The sequence below is a fragment of the Leptonychotes weddellii genome, chromosome 6 (assembly GCF_054177405.1).
Source record: "Leptonychotes weddellii isolate Sample4059 chromosome 6, ASM5417740v2, whole genome shotgun sequence".
Lineage (NCBI taxonomy): Eukaryota > Metazoa > Chordata > Mammalia > Carnivora > Phocidae > Leptonychotes > Leptonychotes weddellii.
Genome location: NC_138374.1, coordinates 91,909,140 through 91,930,956, shown reverse-complemented (window position 1 = coordinate 91,930,956; position 21,817 = coordinate 91,909,140). Strand labels below are relative to the sequence as shown.

Below are 21,817 nucleotides of genomic sequence, written 5' to 3'. Positions count from 1 at the left end.
TTTTCATAAATTGTAAGATATCTGATGCAGATTATAGACACTCAAAACAGCGAATTCTAGAGCCAGTCAGATGACTGCAGTCAAAGCAGGGAGCACCTCCCCAGAGTCTCTGAGGGAGGGTCACAGAGCAGTGAATCAAGAATAGCTATACAGATCATTTCAGTGTTCTTAAAAATTGAACCAAATCTAGCTCCCTATAACGTCAACCCACTGGTTCAAGTTCTACCTCAGAATATTTGAGCAACAGCCCCCCTAATAAAGAAGAGTGCAATTTAACGTCCTCTTCAGTACCCCCCGCATTTTCCATTTTGTGAAGAGACGAGTCCTTTCTCCTCATGACACTCTGAAGTGAATGTTTTCTAAGTTTGGTTTCTTAAAGAGATTCACCCCAATTTTTAGCCTTTTGTAAATTTCTGCTATCTGGACATGTAAGCTTCTTAAATCGTGCATCACATCTAGACATTTTATAGTTTTGGAACACTAAAGGAGTGTTTCTGACATCTGCAGAAATTGCTGTGGGTCCCATGTGGGAGGAGCGTCAGTATTTTCCAGAAGCTTCATCCAGAGTCTCTCCACTATGTTAAACAGTGAAGTCAGAATGATTCTACTGCTCATCAAAATAGGACCAGATCTGAAAAAACTTGGTTCTCCTAAAAACAGTCTTCTGGGTCTTTGGACAGCCAATTTCTACACCTCACTTAAGTAGAAATCATCTTTCATGTTAAATGAATCTCTAGGAACGTAATACTACACAGAGAGATACTCATATTCTTTGAACTCAAACCATAAAATCTTCACCATAATTTGTTAAGATCACTGTCATTATTAATTCTAATCACCAACATCTTTTTTTTAAAGATTTATTTATTTATTTGAGAGAGACAGAGAGAGAGCAAGGGGAGGGGCAGAGGAAGAGAGAGAGAGAGAATCTCAAGCAGACTCCCTGCTGAGCGCAGAGCCTGATGTTGGGCTCAATCTCAGGACCCTGAGATCATGACCTGAGCCAAATCAAGAGTCGGCCACCCAATTGACTGAGCCGCCCCGGTGCCCCATCACTTACCAACATCTTATAAGGCCTTGTTTTTTTGTAAAGATTTTATTTACTTGACAGAGAGAGAGAGCACAAGCAGGGAGAGCGGCAGGCAGAGCAGGCAGAAGGAGAAGCAGACTCCCCGACGAGCAGGGAACCTAATGTGGGGGCTCGATCCCAGGACCCCAGGATCACCACCCAAGTCGAAGACAGACGCTTAACCAACTGAGCCACCCAGGCGCCCCCTTATAATGCCTTATCGATGTGGAGACTTCGAATTGCTACCTAAGGTTCATGTGACATACATAGGAGAGGAAAAAGCACTGCCATTTGTGATTTAATCATGAATCGACCGATAACCTGATCAAAAGGTTCAGCTCTCACATCAGGGATGAGGATCTTTCAGAAATGAGTTCTCAAAGAACTCGTCAAGCCTGTTGTTCAATCTAAAACAAAACAAAACACTTCGCCACTCATTACGCAGAGCCCCTGCTCCTAACACAGAACCTGCCCCGGTCAGAAGGACGAGGCGCCGTCCGCAGTGCGAAAGTGCTGGTGTGTCTCTTCTGCTCGTTCCTTGTGAACGAGAAAGGACAGGAAGGGCTTGAAGGCAGCTCGCTACAGAAACTGAAATGGAGACGTCGTATCTTTTTACATTGTTAGTCACGGAGAAGTCCTTATTTCAAGAGTCTAAGGGAGGGCAAGTTGTCAAAACAGACAAGTCTGTCAAAGAGAAAAATTACGGGCCTTTTGTGCCCAGGACGCCCGAAGCCAGCACTAAAATGACAAGGGTGAGGAATAATTTATTTTTAAAGAGTACTTAATTATCTAATTAGTGCTTGTTTGCTTTACATATTGTCTTGAATGCAATCTGCTTTCCTGCTTGTTTAATGTTGGCTGAAGTTTGACTGTTTCAATGAAGAGATGTGATTTTGATGAAAGTGACAATGGAAAAGTAGGGGGCGAGTGGGGTGAAGGCGGGGCGAGCCGGCGCTTTCCCTGTGCGGCTGGTGTCCTCCCAGGCTGGCTGGGGGGCAGGACACCTAAAATGCACGGACGGACGGCTTTTTGACAGGCAGATAAGCCCCACTCAGGCAGAAACTGCAAAATCAGATGTTTGGAGGAGATATGCATGAAATAGCAATTGTTATTTTTTCACCTAGATAACAAGCTTCAAAAGGCAAGGGCCAGGTCTTACTTACTCTTTTAAAAAGAGAGGTATAAAGGGAGGAAATTAAGAGAAAGACGAAGAAAATGAAAAAATGAAGGAATCTTTTCTTCAGGGACTAGCATCTAGAATCTATATGAGCTATCTACCCAGATACTCAACCATCAATTATTTCGGGAGTACGCATGCAGCAGTCTTCCCAGCCTGATCCACAAAATAGACTTTCTTGGTGGTACAACATCTTTTTAAAAAATAATATGTTTTTTCTAATTATTAATAAGGTATAACGTATATTATTACCAAACCAAGGGTTGTTAAGAATTTAAGGTCTTCTTATAAAAGATAAAATAATGGAAAAAAATACATGCATAAAGATGAATCTAAAAGTTAGATTGATGCTCATCACCCAGAGTATCTAGAGCTAATATTTTGATGGATTTCCTTGTAGGCTTTTTTCCTTTTGAAGTATATTTCAGCTTCCTTTCCTAAGATGATGGCTCCACCAGCCATATCCTTTGCAATTTAGATGCAAGCATTATATACAGATAAGTTTATAGGTTTTACAAAAATATTATAACATCATCTTCCCATTGTTTTTAAAAACTATTCCAAAAAGACATTTACTTTCATTCTCCCCTTTTATTGGACATATACATTATTTCTACTTTTTATTCTTCTGAGTAACATAGTAATAAACCATCTTGTACACATACTTCCGTCCAGATCTCTGTTAGAATAGCTTTCCAAGTCAGAGTACATATGTCATCTTCCTCATTTACTAAATGTAAGATTAAAATAATACCTGCTTGATGGAGTCATTAGCGAGATTAAATGAGATAACGCTTATAAAATTGAGGAATATAGTCGTTGGTGCGTAGTAGGTACTCAGTAGACATTTCATCTCATTACTTTTTAATCCTTTTAAAGGTCTGATAGATAACACCAAATACATTTCCTGCACAACTTTAAACATACGACTCTCTCTAGTGAATTTCACCGCATCCCCAGAGTCCCACTGCTTAAAACTCCTTTTCATTTAGTTATCCATCTTCAGAAAACTATTAATGGATACAAGATTCAAAAGAACAGAATCAAATGTGAGGCCGTTGGGAGAGCCAATATGAAAACAGGAATTTCGTTCTAGTACTGACTCACCAGCATTGTCTAATTAATACAAAAATGTACCAGCCGAGGTCAGACTGGTCTTGGTCCTGTCCGACTGGACGCCCCTCTGTCTTCTTTGGCTCCGACTCTCTTAGTCACACATTTCTCACACCACCTCTAACAACTTCCAAACAGCCTGGCTGAATGGTTTCGTGGGGAAAAGGGTCACCCCCACCCCCACCCCCGGCCCCCCAACCAGACTGCTTTTCAACCTTCTACATCCTGTGTCCCACGAAGCACAGTCTCGGTTTTATTTTCGAACTCTGTTTAGTGTGGATTCCTTCAGCTACCCCTTCTCCGCCTTTAGCACTGTTTTCCTGAATAGTCGTCTAATCCCCATCTTACTGTGGTTGAAACTTTTGAGCTGCAAAATTAGCTGTTTATATGGGAAAAAGGAGTTGTGCCAGGGACATTTAAAAAACTCCTCCAAACATTTAATAGTATTTACATGATTGGATCTGTATTTGAAATATTGTCAATGAGCAGGCAGCACACGGGTGATGCCTCTTTTTTACAGATTCAACAGTGTAAGTCTCAGTCTTTCTGACCCTGGCACCGTTTGTGGGGAGTATTCACTTTTTAAGTCAGAAAAGAGAGATAATTTTCAATCCGCCCAAGACTCCTTCCATATTGCCAGCTACCTTTTATAAAACACTAGCGACAGAAAACAGCAAGTCCTAAAGCTGTCAGTACTGCTGGAAAGAACCAGGGAAGTTGAACAATTTAAGGTCTTCCTAGCAATAGCTACCATGTACTGAACACACACTGCTGACGTGCTTCACCTTATCTTACTTACAGGCAGGTTAAGAACTGCGCAGGGTCATGCGGTGAGCAGACTGTGCTGCCAGGATTCACAGCCAGGCATCTTGGCCCTCAGCCCCTAGAATGCCTGTCTCCCCACCAATGCACGTATCTTAATGTACATACTTCACATAAAATCCTCACGTTCACTGTAGATGAGAACTCTTCTTGGAACAAAAAGTAAAGTGCCTCCCAATGTCAGCGTGGCATTGGTATAGTCTTGGTGACTGATATTCTCAGGTAATTATGCTGGCAGCCCTTGGCTTAAGAAAAGTACAGACGAAGAGAAGAGACACCAGAGAAGTTTAGAGTTATAAAAAAACACGTCGCACATGCTGTTTGGAAATGACCCAAACCGTTCTCAAAGGCTGGCGTCTTCCACCCTCTCCAGTTAGCACAAGCTGTCCCCTGCCACCTACTGGCCGCCCCTTCACCCAACAAGCAGCCAGAACTCAGCGTCAAGTACAGAGTGAGCCCCAGCGGGACTGCAGGGAGAGCAACTCGGTCCTCGCCTTTGAGGGGCTCGTCGCGGTCTGACTGCAACCTAGTGAACGACACGCTTACCTGATCCAAGTCATTTCGCAGAGCGATCTTGCTGGTTACTAGCTCATGGGCGAGGTCATCGTTCTCCTGTTCCAGCCTCATGCTGGCCTCCTGCAGCCTCCGGTTCTCCCTCTGCAGGAAAAGAGCAATAGCCAGAGGGCGGCATTAGTGCAGAGAGGCACTAGCAGAAAGGAACGGACCGGTGAGCAAAAACAAGCAGTGACAACAAAGTGAACTTCTGAAGGTGTAAAAAGGAGGAGGCGCAAGGGGCACAGGAAGGCAGGATTGCTGTCCGGGGAAACAACAGTGAGTTAAGCCAGCAGCGCAGATGCGACTCTCTACCCGGTGAACCTTACAACTGTCCCTGACAGGCTGCATGGTAAAAGGCTGCATTATTTAAAAAGTGCCACAAAAGGCAAAATTTCCAATATCTCCCCAATCCTGTGACGTTTCATATAGACCCAGAACCCAGACACGGGCCATCCTCTGTTTGAAACATGTACAGTAATCCCACCCTTAACCTCAAGGGAAACTGCATGACACAGAAGGCGTGAAATGGGGGGAACCACTAGACATCTCTTCACATTGTTTTTCCAGTATCAGAGTTCACATTCATTGAATATATTTAATTATGAGCACTAAATCAAGAACCAGGATACATGGGTTCAGGACTTTTGCTATCAACTGACATGTTCATCCTCGGGGTAGAAATACTTTTCCGAACACCAATTTTTGTATTAGTATGAGCGACAGTCCTTATGACAATGGCTCTCGGTGTTTGTTGGAGGGCTTTTAAAATTTCTCAACTTTAAAACTTCAAAAGATTCTGGGTAAAACAAATTACTGAGCTGTTTTTTTCCTCTTGAACTCCCAGGAAAAATGTGAAACAAAGTCCTATGATGAAAGAACCAAGTCACATTTTTAGGAAGAAAGGTCTCCCCTGAACTAAACATTATGAACTGTGTACATGCGCATCTATTTTCAGAGTAGCAATTTACTGTCTTCCAATCCAAAGTATCAAAAGTACCTTTTTTTGTTTTTTTTTGCTACTGTTAACAGTTATGGGAGATTCAAAGAGAGCTGACAGGAAAGACTTCAATGTGATGAGCCCTTCCTGTTTTTCAGATTTATACTCCTAACAGGGTTTTCTGCAAGGGTGGCAGAAACTCAGACAAAGGAGTAGTGCACAACCAGAAGACAAATCTATGCCCTGGAAGAGAGTATATCATCGTGTAACGTGGGGCAAAAGGACATTTATCTTCTATAGAACAACCTAGGGTTGGTTATATGGAAGAAAGAAAGCCCAATTTCTTTTTTTTCTTTTGGTTTTTTAAAGAAGGGCTAGGAAACTGACGGTAAGGGCAGAGCCTTAGACTTTCATGGAGCAGAGGATCCCCCAACAGGGCCAGCAGAGAAGCTAAAGGATAACTTGTGCTTTGACTAGAACCGGCCAACAGAGTCTATTCCTATCTCCTCTTTTGGAAAAGGAAGACTGGGATACTTGGGGAATGCCAAAACATTTTTGAAAAAGAAATCTACTGAAGAAGATAAAAACAGTCCCAAATCTCTTAAATGCTTTTAAATAAATTCATGATAGAATTCCATGCAGTGTTAAAATATAAGTGAAAAATATGATCAAAGAAATGCTTAAGCCACCTCATAGAAAAAAAAAAGACAAGGAACTAGAAAGTCTCATTTTCATAGCATAAATAACATTAATTGCAGGTACTGGCTTATTTTCATTGTTGTCTTTGTACTTTAAAAATGTTTCTAAGTTTTCAACAATGAATACAGAATACATGTGTTTAAAATGTTACTAAAAAAATTAAAAGCCATTCAGAATTTCAATTCCACTGAAAAGGATAAAATGCTAAAATGAGAATTTTTTTAAAGTTTACTCCTGTGAGAAGCTCATATTCTACCCGAAACCAGACTGGATCTTCGGTTTTGACCAAGATACTACGTAACTCCTCAAAAGTGTGGCCCTGCCAGGAATCCTTTCCCAAAATATTCCTGAAAAGACCGTGTACATACTTGTAGGGGCACATCGCACTCATCAAATTCTGTCTGTCCCCTCGATCTATAGAAGTCCTAACTTCCCTCAGAAATATCATCAAAGTAGGCATGAAAATATAGCAGATAAACAGCCAGGGCCTCTATGGCGAAATCTTTCAATCTTTGCTGAAGCAATCCAAATTCTAGCGGGGGCCCGAGAGTTAGTCTTCTACCCAATACATCTAAATATTACTCCTCTTTGTGGAAACAACTTGCCTACTTGTTGAAAACTTAGAATTATGTATAAAAAAAAAATGTTCCAGAAACTTTTCCAATCCATTTCCTCCTCGCCAGGAACGAGCAGCAACACCCAGCACCATTTCGTCAGGACACAGTGCACAGAGTGGGCTGCTCAGCAGGGAAGCGAGTGTTCTCCCTCCCGAGAGCTCCTGGTGACACGACTCCAGTCCCTGCTCCTGAGTCAGTGTCCGATTCCTCCTGAAACTGTACCTGCAGGACTCCAAGGTGCAGAGTCCCCTCAACTCTTATTGACGTTACAGTTGTTTCGCCCAAGGGACAATGTTGCAGGTACCGGTTTTTCAGGTGACAGTGACATACCAGGGAGTTAAGGTAACTTGCAGGCAAAGTCACACATGGAAAAGCACTTCGTTGCAAGTACTTTAAGGATGCACCCGGTGGCTACTTCTCTCCTGATGGGAGATCAATGCCCGGTGGGTGATGTTAATTAAGGAAGAGCCAGGGGCTCAGCTCAGTGCTGACTGGAAACGTGCCATCACCACGCCTGTTGCAACTGGAACCCTTCCCTATGGACATGCGGCCAAGGGGGGGGGTGGGGGGACAGGGGAAGATTTGGGAGAAACTCTGAGTGTCTAAGCGTCCCTAAAAAGCAAAATGGCCTGAGGGGCGCGCCTACAGGCTTGGCTTTAGCAAGAAGCTTCGGTCGGGTGTGTGCACAGCAAGCAGCACAGTGGGAGTGTGACTCCTGCTCTGCACTCACAGACATGTGGGCAAGCAAGCTGTGGGGCCGAAAATGCAGTATCGTCCTCCAGAGTCTGAACCTGGGGCGGGAGGTGTCCTCAGCAGTCCTCCGTGTCCCTGAGCGGGCCAGCGAGGCACCGCTACCCACCGAGGCGGGGGTTCCTGCCTACGAACCTGCCTACACTCGCCAAGGGTTCAAGTCAGGTGTCTTACTGGGCTGTATTTTCTTTTGCATGAAAAAACTCCCCTTTATACTAGAACAGAGAAGAAAGTTCCATCTGGATGGGCCTCGTTCCTTCTGAAAGGTCAGCAAGGGCTGCCCGCCCAAGAGCGCCTGGGAGTCAGCCCGTCAGCCTGTCCGTGCAGAGGCAGCGGTGTGCCCCGGTTTGCACAAGCAGATGTGCCCCGCGGCTCGGAGCCTGTCAACACAGCAGGCGGCCGGCTTCCCGCCCCTCTCCGCAAAGACAGCAGGAGCCCCTGCTTCCATAACCCTGGAAACTCACACTGCCCTGTTGGGCACATCCTCCATCTCACACAGCTGACACCATTCCAACAAAAAGCAGACAACAATGCTCCTCGTCCGTTCCCTCCCCCCCGCCCCGGGGGCATAGGAGCTGCACGGCCAGCAAAGTTTGGTGAGTAACTTTTGGGAGGAGGATACTGCATTTTTCAGACAGACAGACGCCGGTATCACAGACATACACAGATAAATAACTTACCTCCTCAAAAGTCATAGACCAACTACCGTTTTCAATCATAGGTACAAAAGACAATTGAAAAAAAAAAAACAGAATATCCAATGAAATTGCACACCTACTAATACAGTTATGAAATGGCAATAACAAAAGCAGACACTTGTTAACAATGTGTTGCTATTGTGTTTTTCCTCAGAGTGTCCTTTACTCTAAGTTCTCTCTCTGTCTGCAAACATTCGCTGGAAGAAAGTACACTGGAGGCAGCCAGTGGGCAAGTCTCAACTCAGGAAGATGAACACACTCAGACTCCTCCCTCTCCCCGCTGCCTTGGACCGTCTGCGAGACTGATGGGAACCGCTCTATGTGTTCGTGTTAGCAGCTACAGTGTCAGTTGTTTACACTGTGTTATTTCGGCCGGGTGGAGGGAGCTTCCTCATATGACAAGGTCGGAAGCATTGCAAAATAGTTCATTTTCGGGCCACAGAATGAAATTGCTGGGCAGGGGAATGCTTCCAGGTCTCCTGTGCATCTGAGGGCTGGAGTGTGGGTGAAGCAGCACAAGGGATGGTGAACGTCATTTATTCCGTGATGAGAAACCAGAGAAATGTGAACTGGCACTCAGAAGAAAATAAACTAAGCCTCACAGGAAAAAATGATGGTGAAGGAGGCAGCTTCGTAAACTCTAGCTCAGTATTTTGGGTGTGTCATCTGCTGTTCTAATGAGTTCCTGGCACATGTTTTTAAAGACATTTAAGGCTCAGGAGAAAATGTTTTCCTAAAAGACCCAGTACAATTTTATTAGCAACAACATACTCAACTGTCGCATATTTTCGTTTGGGTAATTCTTTCAAGAGTTGATAATTATCATCATCAAATTTCAGCAAACAGTTGTTTTTTTGACATTCAAAGGCAAATGCCTACAGATGAAATGTTTAAATGTCTATATTGTCTGCAAATGAAGATTTGAGAGAGAAAATCTGGATATTTGAAATCCTTTTATGCTCTTCCTTTACCCAACATATCCAATTTTATCTTTCTGGTAGAAATTTTAAAAAATTTAAATGTCAAACTAAAAACAAAATCTTGTCAGTAATAACTAACTGGCAGTTGGCAAACCAGACTGCAGTTCTTCTAGCATTTAAAAAAACAGTCTTAGATTATTCCCTAGCACAGGGGTCAACAAGCTTTAAATGTAAATGGCCAGACAAGAAGTATTTTAGGCTTTGCAGACCATACAACCTTTGTTGAGATTACTCAAACTCTGCCACTGTTGTGCAAAAGCAGTTCTAGACGCTGATAAGTAAACAATGGGTGTGGCTGTGTTCCAATAAAACTTTATTTACAAAAACAGGCAGCGGGCCGATTTGTCCCACATGCCATAGTTTGCAGATCCCTGCTCTAGCATACAAAGCAAAATTTAAAAAAAAAAGCAAATGGGTTATAGATGATGTCGCAACATGTTAGTGTGACATAATTTTCTCAGTAATGCTACTTTAGCAGGAAGCAAAAGTTACTAAAAATTGAATAAAAGTTTTGGAGAATTAATTCTGAAGATCGATAAACATACTTAGAAATTCTTAATATGCATAACATTCATACCTCTCTCAAGTGTTAAGTAAAACTCAGTGAACAGGCATCATCAGAAACCACCTGCTCCTTCTCAGCTAATTTGCTCAAGAATCCTCAGTAGGGGTTACCCTGCAATTTCCACCATCTTAGAACAGTGAGTTCATTGGATTATCCATGCTCAAAAAGAGTGGCAGCCTTCTGAGGTCTATCACAAAGTTATCACAGGCAGATAGAAACCATGCTCTTGACTGTTAGTATTCATTAAAAGCACATTATTTCATAAATATAAATATTTCCAAAAACCAGTGACAGTCTCTGTGATGAGGAAAATTAATAAAATATAAGTATTTTCATTGGTAGAAAAAGACTTTTCAAAGATGGATTCACTTATCTTGACTTCCTGAGGAAGGAAAGGCCCCACACAGTAAGAAAAAAGGGAAGCCTTTTTTTTTTTTTCAGGTAAGATTAGCAAAATTTAAACTTATTTCACTTGACAAGTTAAAAACAAAATGTGATAACTGGTCTAAGTTATTTCATTAGCTATGGAAGGATGGCAAATAATACAAGTTTAATTAAGCTTTGCTTCAAATATTTTGTATTGTTTTTGCCACGTATAATTAGATAGCTTAATTTTAAATTACATGCAGGGATAACTGCTCTACAAAAATTAGTATGTGTGAGACAAACTTTTTGTAAACTGAGAGGAATTATTTTCTTCCTGTTTGAATTACACTTTGATAAGAGAATTACTACTTCTAACCTCATGAAAGAAATTAAACATTCTAAATTTAATTATACTAAATGTAGATAAGATACTTCAATTAGAAATTATGTATATGGGGCGCCTGGGTGGCTCAGTCGTTAAGCGTCTGCCTTCGGCTCAGGTCGTGATCCCAGGGTCCTGGGATCGAGCCCCGCATCGGGCTCCCTGCTCTGCGGGAAGCCTGCTTCTCCCTCTCCCACTCCCCCTGCTTGTGTTCCCTCTCTCGCTGTGTCTCTCTCTGTCAAATAAATAAAAAAATAAAATCTTTAAAAAAAAAAAAAAAAAAGAAATGATGTATAATACTATCTGTGTCCCAAACTCAAGAGAGTTTAAGCATTCCTGATCCTTTCTAGGATTTGCCCATCTAGAACAGGTAATAACATAATCTTCATTATGCTTTGGAAGACTCACTGAATTAATTAATTAGCTGTGCTTTCTAAGGCTTCCCCCATCTGTGCAAGTAGTTAATTAAATAAGAAAAGCATACCATATTCCAGAGGTAGATGAAGGCTGCAGGTCTCTAAAAGGTGCTGTCAATAGGTTACATTATTAGAAAACTACCTTTCCCTAAATGGAAACAACTCAACTCCTTAAAACAGAAAACAGTATTACAGTTTCTGAGTTGGTAACTACTTATTAGGAGCTTGGCTATTAATTTTTAAAATACACTAAAACAGCTACACATATTCATGAATGCTTGTTTTCTGGGGGCTTGTATGAAAATGGAAATATACGTGATAGATTTCTTTTTTTTTTTCTTTTTTAAAGATTATTTTTTATTTATTTGACAGAGAGAGATACAGCGAGAGAGGGAACACAAGCATGGGGAGTGGGAGAGGGAGAAGCAGGCTCCCCGCTGAGCAGGGAGCCCAATGCGGGGCTCGATCCCAGGACCCTGGGACCATGACCTGAGCCGAAGGCAGATGCTTAATGACTGAGCCACCCAGGTGCCCCTACGTGATGGATTTCTATAGACAAATCCTTATCCCGACTTTCACTTCATTTGGAATAAATTAACTAATTTACAAACTGAAGTATCAAGTAGATAAAAACTCCAACACCAAGTTGGCCAGGTCAAACTTAAGAAGGACAATAAGAGAGACTTAGAATAAATGTTCTATATTCTTCTTCCAATAAAGTTTCCTTTTTGTGTCTTGCAACCTAGTCATGAAGATCAGCAGAAAGAGCACACCAAATACTGTAGGAAGTCATTATAGAGCTGATTTTCAAATGCAAACTGGAGCCAAGACCAGGTAACCCAGTGCGTACACATATTTATATATGTTTATGTTTGTGTCATCCATATTTATATATGAAAATGAATGTACCACCCACTTATGCTGGCCTTTCCCCTATAAATATGTATACACATAGGATTTTTAATCATTAATTAGCTCCAGATCTGACGGAAGGTCTCCCTCCCACAAATATGGCTTCTGCACAGGCACCTCTCATGTGACTTGGAATTTATGAAAAGAAAATGGGCTGGATACCAATCCTCTTGAAACATTTTGCTTGGATTTTTTTTTTTTTTGAGATATAATTCACATACTATAAAATTCATCTTTTTAAAATGTACAATTCAGTGGTTTTAGTACATTCACAAAGTTGTGCGACTGTTGCCACTGTTGAGTTCCAGAACGTTTTTGTGTTTAGGGTTCTAAAGTTTAAATTTACACCAATATAATTCATCTCGTTCTTTGTGGTCGAGACTTAAGTGTTAGATACGGGTTGAGTATAGTGACATCACTTGAAAATGTAGATATTGGCATCTGTCCTAAAAATAAAACACGTATTTGGATAGATACAGCAAGAATGTGATGGCTGAGAGCTGCCTCTGAATCGCTGGTCTTTCATCCCACCTCTGGCTTCCATGCGAGAGCCCTTTTTGTATGCCAAGGGAAACAGCATCAAACCGAAAAATCTCTTAGAATATTTTATTGTATGACATTTCTGGGCCTTCAAAAAAAAAAAAAAAATTGACACAACTTTCCTAACTCCCTTGCCGTCTAGTGAGCTAGGGGGGAAACATGTCATTTTAAGCAGAATGGACCTTCATGGTTGAGGAGGGCTTGTTAGTGAACTGGTATAAATTCCAAGTTGATGCCCACGAAAATCTTCCCAAGTTGTTCTTAAGAATTTGCACAACTAGGTTCCCAGTCCAAGATCTACGAATTATAAAGTGCTCATTCCAGGGACATAGATCTTATTCTTGACAGGATTAAATTTAGAAGAGGCTAAGAGGTATGTCTTTCCTACTTTAAGGTCATTATAATTAGTTTCTTAAACTAGATATTGACTATCTGAAAGAACGTCTGGGGATGGTTGGAAACTATTTTGTCAACTGTCACCTTGAAAATGTAATTATAATTTGAGGACTGTAACTTTACCAAGTATATTGCCAATATAGATATCTAGACATTAAAAGGGTATAGAAATATTAGATGTATTGACAAGCTATTACAATAATACAAAAGAAATAGCTATAGAGCATATCTGATATGTGTAAGTTAAAAGGAGTATCTGTTTTCAAAACAAAACAAAACAAAACAAAACAAAAAAAGTTTAATTCTACTTTGGTCCCTCAGTAAAATGTGCACATATTGAAAGTCTTACATGTGAGAAGTACTCTTTAAAAAATAATATGCACTGTACTATTTATACATATCTACTTTGATACGAAAAGGATTTAAGAAACAGTACCAAGTTCAGTCCCAGACTGATTTTAAATATACAATTTTAGTCTTTCGTTGCCTTCTCTATTTTAAAGCAATCTTCCCAGATTTTATTTGTAATGATGGCAACTAAGAAAATTAGAATGATCATATAAGCAGTAGGAGGGCTTCATTTGGGATCCTTAAGACTATTTTAAAATTACTGCTTCAAGCCATTCTAAAGCAGCATGTGACATGAGCTACATTAAAACTGGTTTTATTGAGGGGGGTGGTGGTGGTGGAACTGAGCTTCAAACCTTATTCTGTGAGTCCCTTGTGGGTTAATAGGTATCTACCCGAGCAGTACATGGGCTCTTCTTCTCAGTTGTTTTTTTTTTTTTTTAAAGATTTTATTTATTTATTTGACAGAGAGAGACACAGCGAGAGAGGGAACACAAGCAGGGGGAGTGGGAGAGGGAGAAGCAGGCCTCCCATTGAGCAGGGAGCCCGATGCGGGGCTCGATCCCAGGACCCTGGGATCATGACCTGAGCCGAAGGCAGACGCTTAACGACTGAGCCACCCAGGCGCCCCTCTTCTCAGTTCTTTACCCTGTTTTATAAACAAGGGGAGAAACATACTGCTGTCAGTCTACTGGGGAGCAACCTTGGGAGAAATGTGAAGAAGATAAGCGAGGGACTGGTAGAGCAGATCCATGCAAGGGGATGTTATTCTGGTAATAATACCTGGGTAAGGGCAGGCTGTCGGCCTACTTAGGCTAATAACAACCATTTACTGAACGCTAGCTATGTGCTAGGTACTTAGCACACAACGTCCTCATCTTTGCAGAAGCCCTGTAAGGAGATGAGTAAGCTCCTGCATGTTTTACAGACCAGGAAGCAGCTCGCTAACGAGCCTGGGATGCAGAACAATGAGACAGAGGTATTAAAACCCCCCAATGGGGATAACAAATCCTGTGCTTTTTTTTTTTTTTTTTTCCTGGAAAGCCAGGATTTGAACTCAGGTCTGACCACATCACCCACCTAACTATTCCATGCCCCGCTCAGGTCAGCAGCAGAGACAAGAGGGACTGTGACTCCAGCTGCCCCTGGTGACTTCTCTGACCACGTGAGGGCAGCTCGAGTTACAGAAGTGGCCGTCATCCCTCAGTGGGGGTTCATTAACAATGCCGCCCCAGTACTTGTCCTGGAAGGATATGTTGGCATTGGTGGTGCTTGGTGTGAAAATACAATATTCCCTAATCCCAGGGTTACTGACATGAAGCAGGAGGGAACCATGATGCACCTGTAGGATTCTGAGGAATTAAAACATGTTCAAGAGAGACAATAATGTGTCAGCTGGAGAAAATAAGTTCAAAATCAGTGTTTCGCCAGCACTGCATCATGGGAACAGTGTTACTAACTATCACTGAAGAGATCTATTGATGTGAATGGCCCAATTTTTTACAAATACTACAATTCACTAAGCTATTAAGCTGAAATCAGCTTTGATTCTGAAACTGGATACTGTAGTGAAATGTCACTGTTACTCAGATTTGTGGAAATAAATGTTGCAACAAACACCGTTACTATGCTCTGTTAACCTTTGTGGGTTTTATTTTTCCTTCCAAATGAGTTTGTATGTTTAACAGTTGCTACAGACAGAGGAAAGTCTGAAACATTCTTGTGCCCGGCTTGGAAGAGTTCACCTTCTACAAGTCCTTGTGGACGTGACCGTGCACAGCTAACACAGTCCTTTGCCACTTTCCTTGTTCTCTCATTTTTGAAAGTAGTCGATAGCCACTTTCTCTCTTTCTTTTTCCCTTTCTCTCAGCTTCTTATGAAGATTCCAAGTATAAATGCAACAGGTGGAGTTACCTACAAATATACAAACTGAAAGAAAAGAAATATTATGGTTGGCTACGCCAGAGTTTCCTGAAATGAAAACATACCTGGACATTTATCAAGGTCAGAGAGCGTCTAAGTCAATCAAGAAGGAACCGAGGGAGCTGAACCGGCCACTACTGCTCCTTTAGGGTACAGAGGCACTTTGCTCCCATGGGTGACCCACGCCTCCCCTACCTTGTATCTATCCATCGGGTCTTCCTGCTGCAGCTGACTCTCTCGCATTGTCTGATATTCTTTCTCATATTTCTTCAGTTTCTTGGTTGGTACCTACAGGGATCAGAAGAAAAGCATGTTAGACAAGGACATGATTCAGGAAAACATTTTCTGATATGGTTCCCAATTAAGTCTCTGGCATTCTAATGGCATACACCCAACTCAAAGGAGCGGGGGAAAGTCTAGATCTGAGAGGAAGGGTCTGCAAACTTTTTCTGTCAAGGCCTAGATAGTATATTTTAGGCTTCGGGGGCCCCACAGTCCGGGTCAAAGCCACTCCACTCTGTTGTCACCTCAGAGAAATGGCTGTCATTAGTGATAAGTAAACAAACAAGAGTGGCCATGTCCCAACGAAACTTTATTTACAAACATCCATTTCTGTGCTGCAACACAGTTATGTCGTAACTGTTTTTTTGTAAATGTGTTTAATAGTGCTATTAATTCTAACCACTTCTCAGTAAAATTCATGCATAGCCTTCTACCATACTGAAAAGGAAAACTGTTTTATAAAGGTAAAAAACTGAGCAACAAAGAATATTTTCAAATAGAGTCAATATATTGTACCCAAGAGAAAGAAGATTCTAAAGTCTGTCACTAAAAACTCCCAACAAATAACAGAATCGTTGTGCTGTGTGAAATAACAGAACATCATCTAAACGACTCATCTATTTCTTACTAAAATTGTGTCATCTTTAAAAGACAGTAGTCTACTCTTCTCTGAAGAAAAAAAAAAAGACTAGGACTTACAGAATCTTAGAATTCTAAAAATAAACAAATAAGCATAACACAGAATAAAGGTCATAGAATTTGGCCCTAGATAGATCAGGGTCTGAATGCCTACTATTGTTTTCTTTTATTAACTATGAAACCTCTTGGCAAACCAGTATTTAACCTCTCTTGGTCTGAGTTTCTTCATCTGTAAAATGGCAGGCAAACAGATTTCTGCTTCATAATGGCTGTCAGGAGAATTAAATGCTGTTAACACAGGCAAAGTATCTAAAATATTACCTGTTTCCTGGAAGTTTTTTTAAAAAAGTATTCAATAAAATTAATGTATTATCATCTATGTTCCATATGACAGAGTGAGTTTACTTTTAGACTTTCCTTGGACAATCAAAATTATAGAATTCCTTTCAACATCAAAATCTTTATTTGATGTTTAGGTGCTAAAGTAAGTGACTTGAAATGAGGAAAAAGCTTATCTAACTTTTTAAAAGACAACAAATGTGTTATTTTGCTGGATTCTTGGGGACTTGAAGGCAAGGATGTGTTGATGCTCCTTAGTAACCATCGTCATGAGACCTACCTAAGTCGTTGGCCCAGAGGAGGCTCTCAGCAGACTGTTTCTTGTTGAGTTCAAAATATGGTATTTAGAAAACATGTAATATGTGTGTGAGAATCTGGCCAGAGAATCTGTTAAATAAAAAGCAAAGACGCCATGTGTCATGCCCCGTCTTATTCTAATGACTCTGTTCTTCCATCCAGGAGCATTCTCAAGTACTGGAATTACCTGCTTCTCACCACAACTGGGAAATTTCACAAACTCAGTCCAAACTGGAGACGGTGGAAATCATTCCACAACCACATGATGACAATATTCATCTGGCTGATGGGGGAGTTTCCCCAGTGAAACAAGAAGTTAAGGACAGTTTTCAGGGTGTAAATGAATTGCAAAACCACTGCTGAATACGGTCATGAGAGACTAATTTTTAATTACTCCATCTCCAGAGACTTTCAACAGTACACTGTGATGAACCAGAGTGCAAAAGACAGGGAGGCACCACCTGCCCTCAAGATCATCAGACAGACCAGGAAAATACATGTGGTCATGTGCCAACAAGACAGCAGCAACAACATTATTTCTTCCTGACTTTAATTGGGGCCCTCTATTTCCTCTAGCTGTCTCTTCTCTGGATGTATTAATCATACACTCCAAAAACCAAAAACACTCTTAAGATGAAGTGGTGAGTCCCTGGCACTGAAGTAGCCCAGAGTTGAGGACAAAGGGAAAAAAGTCTCAGTTCTAAGCAATGACAGGTGTTTCCAAGGCATTCCTAGGAACAGGATCCAGGGGAGAAGTGAGTACTGTGGGGATGGTGCCGTGCAGCAACCATTTACCCACAACATCGGAAGTATGTCAGCATCTCTGCAAATGAGCACGGGTACCGAGGGGTACACCAAGCTGAACATCAGTCCTATGTGGAGGTATTTTCTACTGGTCCTAAAATGGACCCATTTACCAATGACTGATTACAAATTGCAAGCTTATTTCTAGAAAATTTCTTCTAAAACCACATTTTTAAAATTCAAAGTGTTACAGAATTTTTTTTTTCATGTAAAAAAGTGTCCTTTGAAAAGTCAGTTTTGCTACTTATGTTAAGAGGTTCATTTCAATGTGAAATTTTTAAAAAATGCATTAAACACGGGGCGCCTGAGTGGCTCAGACGTTGGGCGTCTGCCTTTGGCTCTGGTCATGGTCCCGGGGTCCTGGGATCGAGCCCTGCATCGGGCTCCCTGCTCCGCGGGAAGCCTGCTTCTCCCTCTCCCACTCCCCCTGCTTGTGTTCCCTCTCTCTCTCTCTATTAAATAAATAAATAAATAAAATGCATTAAACACCCTCAATAAGCTAATCCTTTCCCATCTGGCTGAGATTCTAGGATGTTTGGTTTCATCTTGTTCAGGGAAACAGAGCAGGTTCCCAGAACAATATGTTGCTAGGAAACCTTCCAAGCTTATTTATCTTGTGCTGTGGGGTGATACTGAGCATCCACCTGTGATTGGCACAAAGTGAGATGGGGGTAGGGGGGAGGAGGAAGGTGAGCTAATATGAAACTGTTATTTATGAGATAATCAAAGAACATAGGCTGTCAGAGTTTTTAAAGCTGTATTTCAGGACAAAATTGATTTTATTTTAGGGAATGTAATATTGAGCTTGAAATTTTTCTTAGCAGAGAAAGGAATAAAATACCTCTTTAGCATGTAGTTTTAATTAAAAGAACAGAAAGTCATTAAGAATTACTAGAATTGACCCAATTATTATCTCAAGAGTAGTACAGGTATCTCTCCCCTTAAGTTAAATATTTTTAATGTAAATGTGCACTTGAAGAATCACTGATCCTTTCAAATGTCTACCTAATGGGGGTGGGGGGGGCTTCTCCCTCTACCTACCCAATACCCTCTATTTGACTAAATTCAGGAAATGTACTCAAAGAATCCACAATTGTTTGATAAGGGCAATGGATAACGAGCATTCACCAACTCAAAATGGTATTTATTAAGAACAACCCCAAAAGAGAAAAACTCTGGCAAGACAATCCCAAGTATGACAGCAATCATTTAAATAATCAGCCAAGACCTGACATTTTGGACTTGACAACTACATTTGGGGAAGTAGGCATTTAAAATAGAAGCAGTGTTTTAATGTTTTGAATATTTCACGGTATTTAGATTATTTCACAATATGCTTAACCCTGACATTTAAATTCATAACATAGCCATTTACTTAGAAGTAGTAAGTTGGAGCTGGAAGGACCTTTGGAGACGGTCTGTCTGGGAGGATCCCTGTCTTCAGGATGAGGGAAGTGAACCCACATGGCTGAGAACACTGGACTGAGCCAGCAGGTTGTGACAGAGTGTTCTGGAATATCTGGAATATGGGTGGGTCCACTGTCTCTCTGGCCTGTACTCTCTTCTGGTATTGGGCTGTCAGGAGAAGTGTATTTCCCAGTATTCCTTTAGTCATGTGAATGCCATTGTCATTATTTTTGTCACATCCACATTTTTCTATGATTTTTCCTTAAATCAACTGATTTTCTTACACAATATTACAAGAAAAATATTTTGGAAGCAAGAGTCAATATAGACAACTATGGCAGACAAAAAAAAATGCCCCCCCCGAAAGATGTCTGCATCCTAACGCCCAGAACCTGTAACTATGCTTCCTTCCATGGCAAAATGGATTCTGTAGATGTGTTTGAGGTTAAGGACCTTGAGATGGGGAAATGATCTTGGACTTTCCGGGTGGGTCCAATGAAATCCTACAAGTCACTAGAAGAGGAGAAATTTGGGGGCGCCTGGGTGGCTCAGTCGGGTAAGCATCTCCCTTAGGCTCAGGTCATGATCTTAGGGTCCTGGGATCAAGCCCCACACGTTAGGCTCCCTGATCAGCAGGGAGTCTGCTTCTCCCTCTCCCTCTACCCCTCCCCGCTGCTCGTTTTCTCTCTCTCTCTCAAAGAAATAAAAATCTTAAAAAAAAAAAAAAAAGAGAACTTTTCCAGACTTCAGTCAGAGGAGATGTGACTATTGCAGAAAAGCCAAAGAAATTCGATGTTGCTGGCTTTGAAGCTGAAGGAAGAAGTGAATGTGGGCAGCCTCTAGAAGCTGGAAAAGGCAAGGACAGACTGCAGACAGGAATGCAGTCCTGCTGACACCTTGATTTTAGCCCTAATGAAACTGGTCAGACTTCTAACCTACAGAACTGTAAAATAATAAATGTATAAAGCTCTTTAAAGCCTCTGAATTTGTAGTTATTTGCTGTGGTAACAAGAGGAAACTAATCCAATAACATATTATAAATCATAACAACTATTAATTAAACTACCAAATGTTTACAAACAAAACTCAGTTGAAAGTCTTAACACTTTTGCTGAAAGCAAGATAAAAACTTCCTGCCTGCTTCGTTTTACAACCAATTGCAAATTATGTCAATATAAAGTAACCTGGATACTGTCCGCTCTTGTGTTACAAACAGCAGAATGGCAGTAAGCAGAAAATAAAAGCAACTCCATCCCAGCCAATGTGTAGATTCATTCAGCCCCGTCCTGCCTTCTCTCTCTTACTGCTAATGGCAATGAGTTGTGGCGTTTCTTAAACCGTATTCGGTTTTTGCTAAGGATCTGTACAATGTCCCCCAAATATTTTCTACTACACTTTATCATATTCCATTTTTAAAATGTCTGTTCAGACCTTCTAAAATGATTTCATGAGCAGCAGTTTGAAGGACATGCACTAAATCAAGGAAGCTTTTTCATCTGCTCCCCTGATGCTCATACTCACTGGGCTGTAACACTAAATCACTGGGGAGGCTCTATTAACTCCTGTCCTGGTCACCAATGCAGTCATCTGCCATGTACTGAGGAAAGTGGGTCCTATTCAGCTGTTACCAGGAAATACATAGAAAAGAGCTTTATGAACTTCAGGGAAAGAGGGTGGTGAGGGGGTGTTCAGGGAGTGGTGGGGGAGTGCTCCATGGTGACTCTGGGTAACAGGGAAGAAGAAAGCACAGTAGTTGCTAGTTTGCTTTATTCTTTCTCTCAAAGTTCATCATGCCATCATGCCGGCCTCAGCTGGAGATGTGGGAGAGGAAGACTGAAGAGGAGTATGCTCAACTTTCTTTTCCCATGCTCTCCCTCTTTTCATCTAAAGCATATATTTATTTTTAATTATGACTCTGATAGAATGAAAATATTTGTGTGTATATACATAGTTTTTTGTTGTGTATCAATTACTTTTTGGTGAACTTAAGAATCTTTATCTCACTAATGATACCTAGTTGGGTTACTGCCTTATTTTTACTTTTATTACATTGAGTACTCCTTATTAATACTTGAATTTCATGTGCATTAGTTATTTTTAATAAAACATACTTCTTCTCTCACATACATGATTTGGTTTCCTGATTATCAAATGTAATCTTTATACATTTAAGGAGTTTAGATGCCTTTTAAAACAACACAGATCTGAAACTCTGGGTTGTAACTAATGGAATAACAGAACTCTGAAGAAACCCATTAGATTAACCTAAGGGAAACTTACACACAGAAAAGAGGAAAATGACCCAGCATAGCTGAATACACATGTGGAGAATTTTCAGCCTGGCCTACACTCTGTGATGTATATGTCATGATTTGGGGCATATGCCGATCTTATGGAACGGTGCATCAATTTTGTGAAAAATGGATTCCGAATTTAACTAGAGAAAAGAATCTAGGAGCTACTAGTGTTTCTCAAGGTGGGAGTACTATTGGCGTTTTGGGTGGAATGATCTGGGGTTGCCTTAGACTTCACTTCCCATTTCTGAGCCCCTAGTATCCTTGGCCCATGTATGATGTCGTCTCTTAAATGCTGGTAGTGCCCTCCAGTCATTGGTACAATGAGGATGCCCACACGGCTTTCCAGAGAGGGAGGGGAGGGCGCTAGGGGATGGGAGATAGAAAGGGAGACACTTGAGAAAAAGTGGGATTTGTGCAGAAAACCTCTGCACTGTGCTGACAATAAAGACAAGGGGAGGCCCAGCCCGGCGCGGGAGGTTTTCAGCAC

The 21,817-nt window shown here is 41.2% G+C and overlaps 1 protein-coding gene across 9 annotated transcripts in view; it reads right to left on the bottom strand.

Moving 5' to 3' along the window:
• LOC102744208 (rab GTPase-activating protein 1-like) overlaps positions 1 to 21,817 on the bottom strand; it is a 359,561-nt gene that overhangs the window by 19,524 nt on the left and 318,220 nt on the right. For 6 of the 9 annotated variants that reach the window (XM_081824632.1, XM_006733066.3, XM_031027901.2 and 3 more), the window contains 2 exons: positions 15,461 to 15,553; positions 4,728 to 4,838 (listed from right to left, as the gene is read on the bottom strand). In XM_081824632.1, coding sequence (XP_081680758.1) covers positions 4,728 to 4,838; positions 15,461 to 15,553 — 204 coding nt within the window. Of the gene's footprint in view, positions 1 to 4,727; positions 4,839 to 8,419; positions 10,372 to 13,267; positions 15,272 to 15,460; positions 15,554 to 21,817 lie in introns of those variants that run through there. The other 3 variants (XM_081824635.1, XM_081824636.1, XM_006733067.3) reach the window with 2 other exon arrangements.